General features: G+C 33.2%; 4 protein-coding genes across 4 annotated transcripts; 3 read left to right on the top strand and 1 right to left on the bottom strand.

Annotated features, from left to right (window-relative positions):
- Nucleotides 1-287: 287 nt before the first annotated feature.
- On the bottom strand, nt 288-3,476 carry Srp68 (signal recognition particle 68). The gene is made up of 6 exons (XM_013314031.1): nt 3,259-3,476; nt 2,669-2,790; nt 2,189-2,416; nt 1,764-1,949; nt 1,449-1,579; nt 288-1,362 (listed from the first exon to the last, which is right to left on the bottom strand). The coding sequence occupies exons 1-6, from the start codon at nt 3,353-3,355 to the stop codon at nt 339-341; spliced, it is 1,788 nt and encodes a 595-aa protein (XP_013169485.1). The 5' UTR covers nt 3,356-3,476; the 3' UTR covers nt 288-338.
- A 2,452-nt stretch (nt 3,477-5,928) lies between these two features.
- LOC106119142 (E3 ubiquitin-protein ligase Siah2-like) lies at nt 5,929-8,135 on the top strand (the record flags this gene model as incomplete). The annotated part of the gene is given in 6 exon segments (NM_001312769.1): nt 5,929-6,013; nt 6,382-6,414; nt 6,547-6,742; nt 6,933-7,074; nt 7,229-7,448; nt 7,450-8,135. Coding segments are annotated over 5 exon segments (648 nt in total). The 3' UTR covers nt 7,514-8,135.
- Nucleotides 8,136-8,671: 536 nt separating this feature from the next.
- LOC106119133 (uncharacterized) lies at nt 8,672-9,517 on the top strand. The gene is made up of 2 exons (XM_013314020.1): nt 8,672-8,889; nt 9,094-9,517. The coding sequence occupies exons 1-2, from the start codon at nt 8,741-8,743 to the stop codon at nt 9,425-9,427; spliced, it is 483 nt and encodes a 160-aa protein (XP_013169474.1). The 5' UTR covers nt 8,672-8,740; the 3' UTR covers nt 9,428-9,517.
- Nucleotides 9,518-10,381: 864 nt separating this feature from the next.
- LOC106119132 (facilitated trehalose transporter Tret1) lies at nt 10,382-15,750 on the top strand. Its single transcript, XM_013314019.1, has 8 exons — nt 10,382-10,951; nt 11,020-11,117; nt 11,790-11,924; nt 12,191-12,274; nt 13,135-13,413; nt 13,614-13,734; nt 14,850-14,981; nt 15,195-15,750. The coding sequence occupies exons 1-8, from the start codon at nt 10,903-10,905 to the stop codon at nt 15,728-15,730; spliced, it is 1,434 nt and encodes a 477-aa protein (XP_013169473.1). The 5' UTR covers nt 10,382-10,902; the 3' UTR covers nt 15,731-15,750.
- Nucleotides 15,751-15,957: the final 207 nt, after the last annotated feature.

Below are 15,957 nucleotides of genomic sequence, written 5' to 3' on the forward strand. Positions count from 1 at the left end.
AGTTAATATATTTTTCTACTTGGTGCAAATCACTTGCTATATAATTTGTGTTTGTTTTAATTGCAAAAACAATTTTTGTACTTTTCCATTCTTACTTAGTTGTTCTAGAATTGATGTTGAATATTATTCAAAACATAAATGTAATATATAAAATCAATTTTTCTTGAATATTACCATTGGTATATCTTCTGATGATAAATATTGAATATAGTTGATGTTCATACCTAAACGTATTTTTTTCTCCACCCCAAATATAGGATAAAAGGTTTATATAATAATAAATCAAGTTCTTGTATAGACATGTTTAATATATTGCAATATAATAAAAATTGTACAATTTATTTGTCGCTTCCCCAACCCAAAAACCCTTTAACAAGTCCGGTGATACCGGCGCCCTGCTTCTTGCTGTTTGCAGCTCCAGTTTTATCATCCAAGTTGGGAAACTCGATGAAGTTGCAGGCCAAGTCAAAGAACAATGGCTTGCAAGGTATAGCCTCCATCGGGGGCGGCAGTTTATAAACGTTAGGATTTTTAGTTAACAGTTGCGTGTCTTCTCTGTACTCGTCCAGGCGATCGACCAAAGGCTTCTTGTCTTTGTAAGGTTTTCCACTCGAAGTATACTTGTTCTCTTCGTCATCCTCCTCGTCTTCCAACACGGAATCTGCGTGTACAACGAATTTGCAACTCTCGATGTCTTTCTGAAGCATTTCTAGTTTGTTCTTCAAGTGAATATCTTTGATCTTAGACGTAATCTCGGTGATGTAGCCGGTGCTGCGCTCCAACATAGCAAGTGCTTCTCTGAAGCGGCGCAGTCCGGTTAACACCTGCGCTATGTAATAGCAACGGAAGGCGCGATAGGCGCTCATTGCGGTTTCGATCTCCCTCTGATATGCCTCGTCAGTATCAAACCCTGGAAGCTGCTGGAGTTCAGTGTAGTTCTGCAGAATTATCTCGTACAGCCTGGTCAAGTCCTGCGGCCGCACCTTCTTGCCGTCTAACGGTGCGTTTTTCTTGCGAGCTTCTTCTGCTTGCTGCACCAGCAAGTTGTTCCTATCAATGGTGCGCATCAGACGCAGGTACATCAAGTAAGAGAGCAGGTAGTGGACGCTCGACTGCTGGTTCTCGGATCCAGACTTCAGCTTGGGATCGTTCTTTATCTCATCTTTGATAGCGGATATAGCATCCTTGCAGTCCATAAGAATGTTCTCCAGGATTTCGATTTTAGCTTCAACGTTTTGTGCGCTTTCTACAGATTTGTCCAAATCTTGCAATGCAATGAGGAAGAGGCGCACTTTCTCGGGTCGCACGGTGACGCGGCGGCCACGCCATTCTACCTCATGCATTATTCCAGAACGTGATTCTCTGTGAAATGATAGAATTTTTTTTAAATGAACCAATATGAAGTAGGACCAAAAAATTGTTTGATAAGAATAATAAACGATACATACTTTGCCTGTGCCATAAGCGTGTCGAGGTTCTCGATGAGGCCCTGTCCGCGCATGGCGACCAGCTCGCCCGCTGCCGACTGGTCGCCGATGTTGTACGCGCAGTATCGCAAGCTCGGCTTTAGCTCTTCCACCTGGACCAATACAAAGTTTGTTATCGTAAAGTCGCATTCACAAAACAATAAGGTCGAAAACCTGTCATAGCAAACATAGGTATATATGGGTTGACAAATTATACGTCGAAAGTGAAACATTATTGTCATCTCTATGTTTTAGGTCTCATTAAACAGGAGTTATAATTTGAATTTGCGACTTTACTTTTTGCTTGTAGACATGTCGCTCGTCGTCAGGCAACGCGCTGCAGAGGTTGTCGAGCACGAGCTGCGCCTGCCGCAGACTGTCGGCAGCACCGCGCCACTGCTGCAGCTCGAGCAGCAGCGCACCGCCCAGCCAGGCCGCGTACGCACGCGCCTCCAGCTGCGTGCGCGCGTCGCATGCACCACTCTAACGCACAAATACATAAGTACAGACATATTTTTCTATTACATCTATGTATCTATGCTGAATTTAGTGGTTAAAAGAACACAAAAATCTGTATTATAGTAGTTTTTTTTTTTAATTTTGCTACTCTTAAAATACTTAGAAACCACTGACTTTTAAAGTACAGTAACAATAAATTTATAAAATCCTAGTATTGTAATAAATATTTATTTTATTTCTTAGTGTATTGAAATATAAACCACCTCACACAACTGCAACAAAGTTTGAGCATGAGCATAAGCCTTCTTCAATCGTGAAACAAGATGGAACTTCTTCCTGGGCTCGGTGTTGGCCTCCTGGCGCAGCTGCATGGCGTGCGCCCAGGCGCGCTCCGCCTGCAGTAGAGGAACGCATAGCAGCCGACTCTCTGCACTCGATGCGGTCAAGTGCGCAGGCGTTACATCACGACGACGGTAATGACGACGATCGCCCTAAATTTATAACAAACATGTAAATTCTCTAGGTGTATCAAACTAATTTATATTCTCCAATGGAAACTGCACACTATGGTCTACAAATATTTTATTATTACAATTGGACTCTTTAACTGGGTAGCTCAAGTGTAGTTTTCTCATACGAAATCTACCCTAGTAAGCATATAAAGTGTTGTGAGTTTGGCTATTATACAATTTGTTTCAACATGTGACGTAACATGTAAAAAAAACTCAGTGAGTTATTTGTACCTGCGGTATTTTCAAGACTTTACGCATCCGTCGCAGTCGTCGCGAACAATATCCACGGTAACGTTGGTAGTCGCCGTGACGCAGACCATGCTGTTGCTGGGCATCCTTTGTCACACGAAATACTGTTGAAATACTAGTTAAGGATAATTAATTAAATAACTGGAGACAATCTGTTGGCTTATTCAATTTACAATATATAATCAAGTTCACCATTTACAACTAATCTTATTTAACTTAACAAGATGACAGTGGCATGGCCTATCTATTTGCAGCATATTGTTACATTTTCAGTGACTGTTTTTATTGATACATGAAACATGTCATTATTTTACTTATTTTATTATGAAAATATGTTGATATACGTTATATCAACATGTGCAAGGAAAGTTAAAAAATTGTATAGACTTACTTTATTCAAAAATTAATTGAGTATGTTACATATAATATAAAAACGGAAGGAATGAATAACGTTGACTTATCAAAACGAAGGCATAAGTAATGGGATAAGCCCTAAAAACGTAAGTTATGGCTAACTAAATATAATAGATAATTATGGTGATTTAACTACAAAAATCTTTGAAAAAGGATACTTTCTAATGATAAGAGTTTGACTGATTTTGACTCTGACTTGTCATCTTCAGCTGGTATTTGTTTTATATCATCACCCTCACTTTCTAAGACCACCATTGCCACAACTTATCCGACTGCAATTTATAAATCTGATAGAACTTGAATCTATTTCATTTATTTTTCATACGAAACACCTCCAACACAACACGTCGCCAGTAGCCTATGACATTGACATTTAATAATGACATGAGACATTTTTTTTAATTTTATGACCTGGTAACATAGACCTTTAGGCCACACATGTGACATGTAACTGCATGCAGAGTGTATTTAGAGTAATCAAGAAACGAATCCAATCATACCTTGATAGAATCAAATCAGAGACGAAAGAGGTATGTTAGTGCCGCGACTGGCCGCGACAAACAAGAATTTGTAAGCTCTGTTGAGCCTTCTGTGCCAAAGTTTACTATTAAATGCTATATGTTACGCAAAACTACTTTTTTATTAAAAAAATTGTACTCTTTGAGTGTGACGTTAAAATTAACTTTGACATTTTGTTTGATAAAATGTGTCAAACTGTCAAAGTTCCTTGTCAAAAGCCTTTCTGTCAAAGTTGTTCTTTCGGTAGGTTATGTTTAGATTACTTTAATATTTTGTTTCTGTTAATATCTTTTTAATCGTGATATTTATAGTGCGTTTCAATTACACAAGTTTGTTAATGTGATAGTTGTTTAATATTGATATCAATATTTTTACTTTCAGAACATAAAACATAAGCAATGGCCAAGTCTAAGAACCATACGAATCACAACCAAAGTGAGTATACAACAGTGTTATGGTTTGATAATCAAATCAAAGCGAATAAAATATTTGACCATTTTGGAATGTGCAGTGTCTCAAAATTCTTTGTAAATTATTTCAGACCGCAAAGCTCACAGAAATGGGATCAAAAAGCCTAAGAAGTTCAGACACGAATCTACTCTTGGTGTGAGTAAATTTACATTTTTAAGCTAGGGTATATCCTAATATCCATAAATAAGCTTAGTGCGGTGTGTAAAGAATATCTTGTGAAATCTCGAGATTGTTTTTACCAAGCATTAACTATGGTTTATTCTCTTTTAATTCAAGTTGTGTATTGATAATTGTATGGAACATTTTAATTGCTTGTAGTATCTTTCATGTAATTTATTTCTGTAAGCCATCTCTCTATTACTTTGATTTGCTTTATTAATTATAAAATTTTAAATAAATAAGTGGTTAATTATTGACAACAGTCTGCAATCACTATTTTACAATAGATAAGTATTTGTTGTTTGCCAGACAAACTCAGTGTACTTTACACTGATTGGATATAAAAAGCCGTTCACAAGACACCAAATTGTAAAAAATTGTATGCCATTGTTTAAGGCAGCTTAATGTTGTTTGCAACAATAAAATTTTGCTGTGGTTGTAATAATAATTTATAGTGTTTTTTCTGTTTTTAGATGGACCCCAAATTCTTGAGGAACCAGAGGTTTTGTAAAAAGGGTAACCTGAAGCCTGCAAAACAACTTGCACGCGCAGCAGAAAAGAAAGCAGCCCGTGAAGCTAAGGCTAAGAAATGATCCATTAGATTTTAAGAAATAAAAAAAAAATATAACAAAATATTTTATTTTTAAACCTTGACCTAGCACTTTTCAAAGGTTTTGTTCACAGGTGAAAATATAGCGTATTGAAATAAGGATATAATTGTCAACATAACTTTTTAATATGATTAGTTTACATTTTTACTAGCTATATCTGTACAAATATTAAAATTGAACTGTCCATACTATGTTTTAAAAAAAATTTAGAGCCTAAAGGTTAATTATTAAAATTTCAAATTAACGGAGTCGGGAGCTTTTACATACTAGCTTTTGCCCGAGACTTCGTCCAAAAAACAGTAGTAATAAATATACTTTGATACCAAATGATGTGGCATTCTAATGACAAAATGATTTTTTGAAATCTGTCCAGCAGTGTTTGGGTTTATTCGTTACATATAAAAATTCAAATCGTAACTCTTCATAATATTAGCATGGATAATTAAATCTTCCATTTAACAAACTGCCTAGAAATACGTTAATACGATCAAAGCAAAATTCGGTTGGTTCATCATTTCTACTTTTATTTTAATTAGCTAAACTGTTTTAAGCATGTCCAGTCAGATTTGAAACTGATAAAATTAACAACCGGTCTGGCACACAATTTTTATACCAGCTATTTTGTTTTCTTATCTTTTAAATTATGTAGCTTTGTTTTATTCAATTTACCTTCGATTCTAATCTTAAATATGATATTGATATGATTAGTGTCGTAGACTGATAGGCAATCATTGAGATTGCTTTTTAGACTTGGAAAAATATCATATTTTTACTTTGCACAATGTTTTTTTTTTTAATTAACTAGGTATGAAAATTAGAAAACAATTTATTTTCCGCTATTTCATAAAAAAAAATTCATCTTTAATAATGGCAACTGACAATCTGAAAAGGGGAATACCCGAGTTTTAAATTGTATTGAAATATATATCATATGAGGTAGATATAAAGTTCAATATCATTTGCACGCACAAAATTATTAAACAAAAGAGATAAAATACAAATCGCTACTCGTTCAACGAACCATTACGTTTCAAGGATTACGTTGCACTGTACTGAGAAGTATTTCGCAGGAATTTGTAGGAACATATTCATCTCGCCGTTTCTATTGCGTTTTGGATTATAGTGATTCTATTTGTTGAAAAGAAGGAGCTGTGTAAGTGCATTTTTATATAACATTACAGGTTTTTTAAAGTGTATTTAGTTTTTTAATTATTATTAAAATACTAGTTAAGTTATTGAACAAAGTCGACCAGATTATACGACAAAATTAGTTCTAAGTGGTCAATCGCCATGTTGAATTTGCTATGCAAAAAATGTGCAATTAGGAATTATGATACGAAAATTACTTTGAGGAAATAGCATACTAATTAGTATGCTATTTATAATATCGAGAAAATAATACAATGTACATTTTAACACAAATGTAATAACTTATCAATAACCATTTGGTTAATAGAAGCATTGTTTTGTTCACGCTTGGTTCAAGGATTTAGAGATATAAATAAAATTGATTGTTTTCAGGCTTAAGATGGCAAAGGCAAAAGTTGGTAAGAAGTAAGTAAAAAGTTTTACAATATTTTAAAAGTATATAGATATTTCATCCAGACACAATGTTAACATTGAGAATGTTATCTAAGATATCAATATTGTTGTTTTAAAATATGCATGTTTATATTTTTATTTAAGAGCTACGGGCGTTGCTATGGAGCTGCCAGAGTGTCCAGTGTGCTTTGAAACAATGTCTGCTCCTATATTTCAATGTCAGTCAGGGCATAGCCTTTGCAATTCTTGTACAAAAAACTTATGCCCTTCAATATGCCCAATGTGTCGCCAAGCAATGACTCAAATGAGAAATTTAACACTTGAAGACATTATTGCTAAGGTATGGTTAGTTTAATGTTTAATTCTGCTAAAATTAATAAATTAATTCCTTATTTTAACAGTTAACTTTACTATGAGCTTTTTAGATACACATTGTATTGTATAAAATGTTAACCAAATAGATTTGTTTCAGATAATATTGATGTTGTAACTAAAGCCCTAGTGATACTAAAATATTGTTTTTTTTGCAGGCAAATGTACCATGCCCAAATAAATCATTTGGTTGTGTTTACACTATGGTTACTCAAGAAGTTGATGACCATCTCAAAGAATGTATATTTCGAGTTATGACTTGCCCACTTGGAGCTGTTTTTGGCAAGTGTTCTTGGACGGGTAAGTTTTTTATATAACAAAAGTTACTTTCCAAATGGGTAATTTTATTTCTCTATAACTTAATTATAGAGTTGGGTATGAACATTTACTAATATTGATTCAAAAATTTATAATAGGACAGGTTTATTTTTTCTAATCTTCATATTTTACCTAGGTAATCTTAAAGAAATTATGAATCATTTTAAAGAGCGTCACCCTCAGAACTGCAATGTTAATATGGAAACAGGGGTCGAACTAAGCAATGTTTCCATTCATGAAGATGAGAGATTTCTATACTTGATACAACAAGGCAATCTACTTTTCATTGTTACTATGAAGATTGATACTTTACAAAAAGTTGTTTATTGGGTTGTACAGCACATTGGCAGTAAAAAATCTGCACAACAGCATATTTATGAAATTCACATTACAAGTAAGCAAGATCCCAGAAGGCAAGTGATATTCACTGACCATTGCTACAATGATACTTTATCAGCAGATGCTGTTTATCGTCTTGGCAAATGTGGCATTTTACCGTTGGAGATGTTTTCACATTTCATTCTTAACAAAAAAATTTCATTCAAAGCTGTCATTAAAAGAGGTGCACCCAAACCTAAGAAGTTCGATAAATCCAAAAATTCTAATGAAAATAAGCAACCAAATGCTTCCAAGAATACCAATCCAAAAACAGGTAATGCTCAGCGTCATAAAAGTCCAGGTCCTGCTGTTTTAAAAAAATAAGAATCCATTGTTTGAAGTAATATAATTTTGATAACTTCATTTATTCTTTAAAACTATTAAAGAATTGAAAATTATATTCTTAATCATGTTAACAATGTTTTTTTGCTGCTTAAGTTTGCTAATAATATTTGTTTTAATATTATATTAGGTTAATACAACTTTTTTTAGATGTAGGATATGTATCAAATCAACTAATCACTCTAATAATCATCACTTCCAGAATTATGATTATTAGAGTGATGTTGATATTTGGATTAAAATATTATTCCTTTCGAGTTTAATTTTTCGATTTAATTGTGATAAGCAAATGTATCTTATTTTAAGATTGATAATGGCAATGTTGCAAAAATAAATCTTAGTAAACATAAACATGATGTTTTATTTTCAATATAAGTGGTCAAATGGTTGAAAATAACAAAAATCGAACCATCGCTCTGTGATGGGGTTGTAATGTAAAGCGATCACCGATCTCTAGCGTCTCCAACATCCAATACAGTATGCAGAGGACCCTAAAAATAAACTCCACAAAGGGTTCGCACATGCCCATTTAAATACCACTTACCTTTGCTAACTATTTTTGATTTGAAACAGAGAAAAAATAAAAGGGAAAGGACGAGACGAAAAATAGAATGCAAGTTTCAGCACCACACAAGTTGAAAGTATAAAATTAGGTCTTTTTATATGCCTAAAGTTATTTTTAAAATAGGCTGATGATTTATAAAAATTCTACTTGCTCTTTGGTATAAGATTCGGTATTCTTTGAATCTGTAAATCTGTCAATGTCAGATATGATCGGAAATATTTTGAAATTCAAATTCGTTTCTAATAATTTTTCACTTTTAATTTATCTAGTTTAATAAAATAAATATTAGTAATAAGTAACACTAAGAAAATATAATTCTGACGAGTTGTTATTTTAATTGTTTAGCGAGGTAATTTAATATAAATGGACGAAAAAAGTGTTCAAAATTATTCAAGATTAAAAGATGATCCCGAAATTCTTCTGCAATTCGTCAATAAATATTGTACGGTGGAACTAATAAAGAACACTTCATTTTCGGGATTTGTCCATTCAATTGATCCCATTTCTAAAAGGTAAATTTTATTAACCTATTATTTTATTATTATTGGTACTCTTACTTTGTTTTTATGTAACTGTAACGGAAGGGACTATTTAAAGCATATTTTGCATAATTTCCCCCTTTTTCTCTTCCAAAAAAATTGTCTTATACTCAAATGTAATTTTGTGTACGTTACCAATAAACATTCTGTCTCTAAAAATGCTCTTCATTTTTTTAGTATTATTCTGGCGGTACCATGCGAGAAAAGTTTTCAAATAACCCTATTACCTGGCCATGCAGTTACAAATCTGTTTGAAAGTAATCAAGAAAATGTGACATCACCATTTGAAAAACTGAAAGATGAGAACACTAACAATGATATTGCAGCCAGAAAATCTAAAGTAATGGATTGGTTCAAATTAAACCTCTTAACAGTGACAGAGTCAAATGAGAATATTGTTTTTGGAAATGTCTCAATACTACCTCCTTACAATGTTACCGATATTTGTACAGACAATCCCATGGTGGCAATGCAAGTTCGAAAAATTATTGAAAGAATGCCTGATGACTAAAGTTGTAATAATAAAAACTGCACTGTGCAGCTGCACTGCAAAACATGGCTGGAAATCTATTTATTAAATAAGTGATACTTAAGTTTTAAAGTTATTTTAATTTCATTTACTAATTTAAATTATCTCATATCAAAAACTACCTTGGTTTCTGTATTTTTGATAGACATAAGGAAAGTAACATTTCAAAGGTAGTATATTTTTCCAATGTATAAAATTATTGATGATTAAAAATTACAAAATGCCACTTTCTTTAACCCTATTCCATGAAATAAGTCAAACCATTTAGGTTGTAATGTTCTCTGATATGATATCCAATGATCAATATTAGAAAATTAAAACTATTTTTGGGTTAAAGTATATTGGTGAAAAATTAAATATACACAATCTATGTATGGTATTCACTTTCAATGCCATATTTCTTTTAGTTAAAACTTGATAAACATACTGTAGATAGATAGTGTCTAAATCAGCTCTGGACTGGTTTAGTAGTTAGGTCACATAGACTTGAGCTGAGCTGCAACTTAATAACAAAATTGGCAGCTTTAAGTTCATCGGGATGCACAAACAGTGTGGTGATTCACATTTCGTACCTCTACACAAATCATAACTCTATTCAGGTAAAAATTTAGCTGAGCTACAATCCGGTTCAGTTCTGCTTCACATGTGATCCATGAGTTGATCATGGTCATCAATTTTAGTTGAGTTACTCATGACTATATATTATACCGATATACAGATGTTTAGGTGAATAAAAATGGGGTTAGGTGGCGTATCGTTTACGAGCGGGTCAATGACCGAGTTTTCGGTCAGTGATAGTAGAAAGAAAAAACTATTCCCACACATGATGCAAATACCTTCTCGTATATTTTTACATACTACCTACGTACAGGTTTCTTGTATTTCGTTCTTGGAATCTTCTATTTTCTAATTAAACTATATGCTTTCTGTTATTAATTAAAGAGCAAAAAAACTACGCTTTAAGTATAATTCGCGCCTAAATAAAATAAACCCAAGATTATTAATTAAATATTTTCCTAAGCATACTAGCAATGTTTAATCTACAATTGTCTTAACACAAAGATCTATGAAAAGTCTGCTTATACTTATCTTTAAACTCGATGTTTATTCAATACGAGGAAAAGGAGTGTTGGATGAAATGACAAGATTAGTATTTCATTAGGTTTCAAGGTCAAGTGTAATTGCTGTTCCAAAGTCTAGTTTTTATGTCGTAAATATACGTTTAAAATGCTTCAATAATATGTCAATTTGCAAAAGACATGGAAATAATATATAAAGATAACACATTACGCACTGTCTATTGTTTGACGTTAAATTTTATTTTTAAATGATAACGCAGTGTCGGACGAGGCGCGATGAACGGCAGTTGTTCCGCCTCCCGGACACTTGTTGACCCGCAATTTATAATTAGTGTTTAGATTTTTTTTAGTCAAATAGTTTTAGTACCAGTGTATAAAATGACTGAAAAAACGAATAGAAGAGTGCAATATATGGCTGGCATTTGCGGTAAGTTTTGGCGGTAAATTTAAATTATGTTTTGTGAATGAAATGTTAACAGCTGACCTTTGTTACAGCTTCGTTAGCGTTTACGTTTACTGGAGCTACTATTTCATGGTCGTCTCCGGTGATTCCAAAGATCAAAAGCGGCGAAGTAAATATTCAGCTGACAAATGTACGTATATTAGAAAATTAAAGTATTTAAATAGGTACACAAACAATATCCTATCGTAAAATTTAAAAGTAATTTAAAAAAAATTGTTTACATTTGGGTCTGCCAGTTCTTTTTTAATATTTTACTACATCTTTATACAGTACTGTTTTTCTACTATTTCTATTTGAAAATATTTGGCAAGTTGTAAAAGTCGACGTATTTAGATTTCTATGTTTATTTTTGATGTTGACATGCGACCACATGCGACTACACGCTAAACAAGTTATAAAATTCGATGCCGACACCGTAACATAAAACAACGAATTATAGGAGCGATTGATGCGATGACATTATTCAGCTTTTCCTTGTATGATTTGATGAAGACTTATCGCTTAGCAGGTACAGCCGCCAAGGGCCTGTGTTCGGGGGCACTACCAGCATATCCTACATAAAGCTTTTTTGTTTTACAAGTGCGTTTATTTCACTAACCTCTATAGATATCGCTGCTTAGAAGCGAGAGCTTTTGCCTCAATCGGACCTAAAAGCGTCAGATACTATATTTGTAATCCTATTATTAGTTCCAGTTTCCTACACCACTAGCGCTAACGTTCCAAATAGCTAAAATCAAATAAGTACAAAATAGCTTGTAGGCACTACAGTGGAATATTAAGGTCGGTGTTTTTTTGGTGTTAGGCGCAGATATCATGGGTGGTGGCACTGGCCGCGCTGGGCGCTCTGCCCGGCTGCTACATCGGGCAGGTGCTGAGCGAACGTCTGGGTCGACGTCGAACAGTATGCGGTGCAGCGGTGCCTGGAATTGCAGGTGCGGTAGGTTCAAAATCCTTACTTCCTTACTAATATTATAAAAGCAAAAGTAACTGTCTGTCTGTCTTTCTCGCTTATACGCTTCTATTAAAATTCGATGAAGGGTTTCTACGTTATGGAAATAGGTTTAATTTTAAAATTTGTTGTTATTAACTTATTATTATGGATTATTTCAAGAATGTTTATATACAGAAAGATCTATAAACAATTTACTTTTTAAATCTAATATTAAATGATTTTTAATAAAAAAAATTGAATTATGGTTTCAGGCCATGATATTATTCACAAAAACACCTGAAGTGATGTATGTCGCAAGGATATTGATGGGTATATCAAATGGGATTACTGCGGTCGTAAGTATATCTTACTTCTTACTAATATTATAAATGCGAATGTTTAGATAGATGGATGGATTTTTGAAGGTATCTCCAAAACGGCTGAACGGATCTCGCTAAAATTTGGCATACATATAGAAAAAAGTCTGGAAGAACACGGGCTACTTATAAAGGTTTTTTTTTTATTCTACGCGGATGGAGTAGCGGGTGACAGCTAGTTATTTATAAATATCATAAAGTCTGAATATGAAAATAATGATTTTCACAAGATGTCTGGATAGAACGTGTGATGGACAAGGATTATTCAATTTATTCGAAACAGTTAATTGTAAATTGACTCTAATATTTTTTATTCAGTTGGTAATTTGTATACATATAATTAACTAATTAGATTCTGTTCGGTAGACTATTACAAATACCGCATATTCTTTCATTTTATCAAAGGGCTTATATCTGTAATTAACAAAGTGTTTATCATTACTTATCTCGCATAAACGAGGTTATTTTTGGAGACAAACAAAATCTTCTTAGTTACGACATTGTTATTGTTTGCAAATTAATTAGGATCATTTTATAGTTAATATTATATTATAATATTCCATGCAAACATTTTATTTATTTAACATCTGTATAATTATTTAATTATCATTCACTTTCATTTAATTGTATTATAATTAAGATGACCATGATTTACTTGATATAGTGGACAAAATACTTATATTAATAAACTTATTCGGCTCGCTATACAAATTAAAACTATAGTAAAATAGCTCACAACCTCTATAAGATCCTTGTTTTATTTTACTACTAAACCATACCTATCTGGCAGCGCCTTTTTGCTGGACTTTGTGGGACTATAAATGAGAACAATATTTCAGGTGACCATGATTTACTTAACAGAAATAGCGGACAAAGAAGTGCGTGGTGCATTAGGCATGGTCGTACAAGTGATGATAAACCTCGGAGCCCTTGCGATGTACGGCATAGGGCCCTTCGTATCTTATAACGTTCTCAACTCGTTTGTAACCACACTGCCGATATTCAACATGCTCGTGTGCCTATGGATACCAGAGTCACCGTATTATCATCTCAAAGATGAAAGATATGCAGAGGCTAAAAAAGCATTTATGATGATCAAAGGATGCAAGGATCAAAAGGTAATTTGTCATGTAATTAATTAAAAAAAGACAGCTTTTTAATTTATTATTAGTTCTACAATGTTTCTGAACTGTAGTTTTAAAAATTAAAAGAAGTTTTTTTTTTAATTAATATTGTTACATTGTTTTATTTTCATTTATTACATTGTCTTGTATAGTAAACAAATTATGTTTACATTATTCTTTCTTAATTCTTTTAGTGGGCTGATCAACAATTGGGCCTAATCCGAGTGCATGTGAGAGAAAGTATGGAAAACAAATCAACGCTAAAAGAACTGTTGTGCAAAGTTAAATACAGGAAAGCTGTGTATATTATAGCAGGTACGTTTGATTTTAATGTAAAGCCACTTTTAATCCTATTGCTAGAATTAAACTTGCAAAATTACGAAAAATACGGTAAACACAATTTCTCAAACACTATTATTATGTCTTTTCAAATATCTTGGCGGCCCAAGGCCATTGGCGCGCTGCGTGACGCCCTCCCCCGCATCCCGCTACACCTAACCTAAAATTTTGTTCTGCACCGCCAAGATATCTGAAAACATTTATACATTCGCTGCCCTTGTATATACACATTACTTTGCCTCACAAAAATTGACGTTTCTCTGTTTACTTGATTTTTACCGAGAATAGCGTAATCATGCACAATTGTATTTGAAAGGTGTTATAGCATTCATTAGCAACAAAGTTTACAGATAGGAGATGATTTCTTATCTGTAAGTTTTATTGAGTCTGTGTCTGAGTTCCAACTTGTATATGTTATCTGTGCTTTAGATAATGTTCAATCTAATGATATGGGTCTTTTTATATTTGTCGTTATCTCTATTTCCGCCTATTACAGCGATAAGTTGCTCTTTCGATATTTCAATCACCAGGAGAAAAATAAATGTATTTTTGTACAAGACGATTAGATACTTATCGTCATATTTATAATTTTTATATTAATCTTTAGAATGAATGCCTAATCTTATTTCTTACTAATATTATAAATGCGAATGTTTAAAATAGATGGATGTTTGTTACAAGGTATCTTCAGAACGGTTCAATGGATCGTGATGAAATTTGACATAGATGCAGAAAATAGTCTGAATTAACACATAGGTTACTTAGTAGTGGTAGTAGTAGGTTAGGTTTACCGTAACACCACGTATAGCGCGTATTTTGTTTAGGCTACTTACTAATTTATTATTTTCAATACCGCGCGGACTGTGTCGTGGTCGACAGCACTGTAAGCGACGTTAGAAAATATTAGGCATAAATTTATAATATATATTTTTAAAATAATAACTTACTGTAATTATCGTTTGTAGCTTCCTATTTGCGATAGCTCTTTGGCAACATACTATTTTCCTAATGGTAAAGATAAATCATAATAAAAAAATTGCATCTAAGGCATGCAGACAATATTATTAATGTTATTTTCATATTTTTTTCAGGTCTCAAAATATTTCAATATATGACGGGTAGTTTGGCGATTCAGTCTTATTTAGAAATCATCTTTACCCATAGCACTTCGATATCGGGACCTTACGTCAGTATTGTATATGGCTTTGTCCAATTAGGTGCAGGTGAGTTATTATACAAAATAAGGTTCTGGCAAAACTTAAGATAGTAAATTTTCTGACTAATAAGAGGGTATTTTCTAGTACATTTATTAAGCCTAAAGAACGGGTCCAATATTGATGATTGCTATTTCGTTCAAGACTTCTTTTATAGATTTTTTAATTAGTTATTGTTTGTAGGTGTCGTTAGTTTAATAACATCCTTTTTTTATCTTCCAGGTGTAGGAGCAACATTCCTGGCCGGTTACTACGGACGACGAGTCCTTATGATCGTATCCTGTTCTGGTGTTGCACTTTCTTTAACCGCTGTCGGAATTTACTTTTTTTTACAAGATTATATCAAAATAAATCCCGCAACCCTCAAAGCGTTATCTTCCGTGCCTTTAATAGGAGTTTTAGGTTTTAATATTTTATACGCTGTAGGTATTGGCACGATACCTTATATAATGCAAGCTGAATTATTCCCAATAAATGTGAAAACGGTAGCATCAAGTGCGGCTACTATGATTTCTTGTATACTTAACTTTACGGTGACAAAATCATATCAAAGTATAAAAGATGATTTTGGACATTATATTGTGTTTTGGATATTCGCGGGCATTGCGTATGTTGGTGTGTTTTTCGTGTATTTTCTAGTTCCTGAGACGAAAGGTAAGAGTCTGGAAGAGATACAGGAGTTCATGCAGGGACCTCGTCAATTGGAGGCTGAGGCGTTCAATGCCACAGAGGCTAGAGCTAAGACAGATGAAGCCTAGAATTGTTTATTATACTTATATAATTATGTAAATTGTTTTAGTTTTTAATATATATTTTTTTCAAAAATTTATGATTTCTTCATTCTGGAATTTATTGTTTTCAGTTATATTATACTAGCTGCTGTCCGCGATTTCGTCGGCGTAAAATTAAAAAGTAGTCCAATTTATTCCAGCACACATGACTACTTACCACAGTGGTTCCCAAACTTATTTTATCTACTGCCCAC

The sequence above is a fragment of the Papilio xuthus genome, unplaced genomic scaffold (assembly GCF_000836235.2).
Source record: "Papilio xuthus unplaced genomic scaffold, Pxut_1.1 DF827542.1, whole genome shotgun sequence".
In the NCBI taxonomy this organism is placed as follows: Eukaryota; Metazoa; Arthropoda; class Insecta; order Lepidoptera; family Papilionidae; genus Papilio; species Papilio xuthus.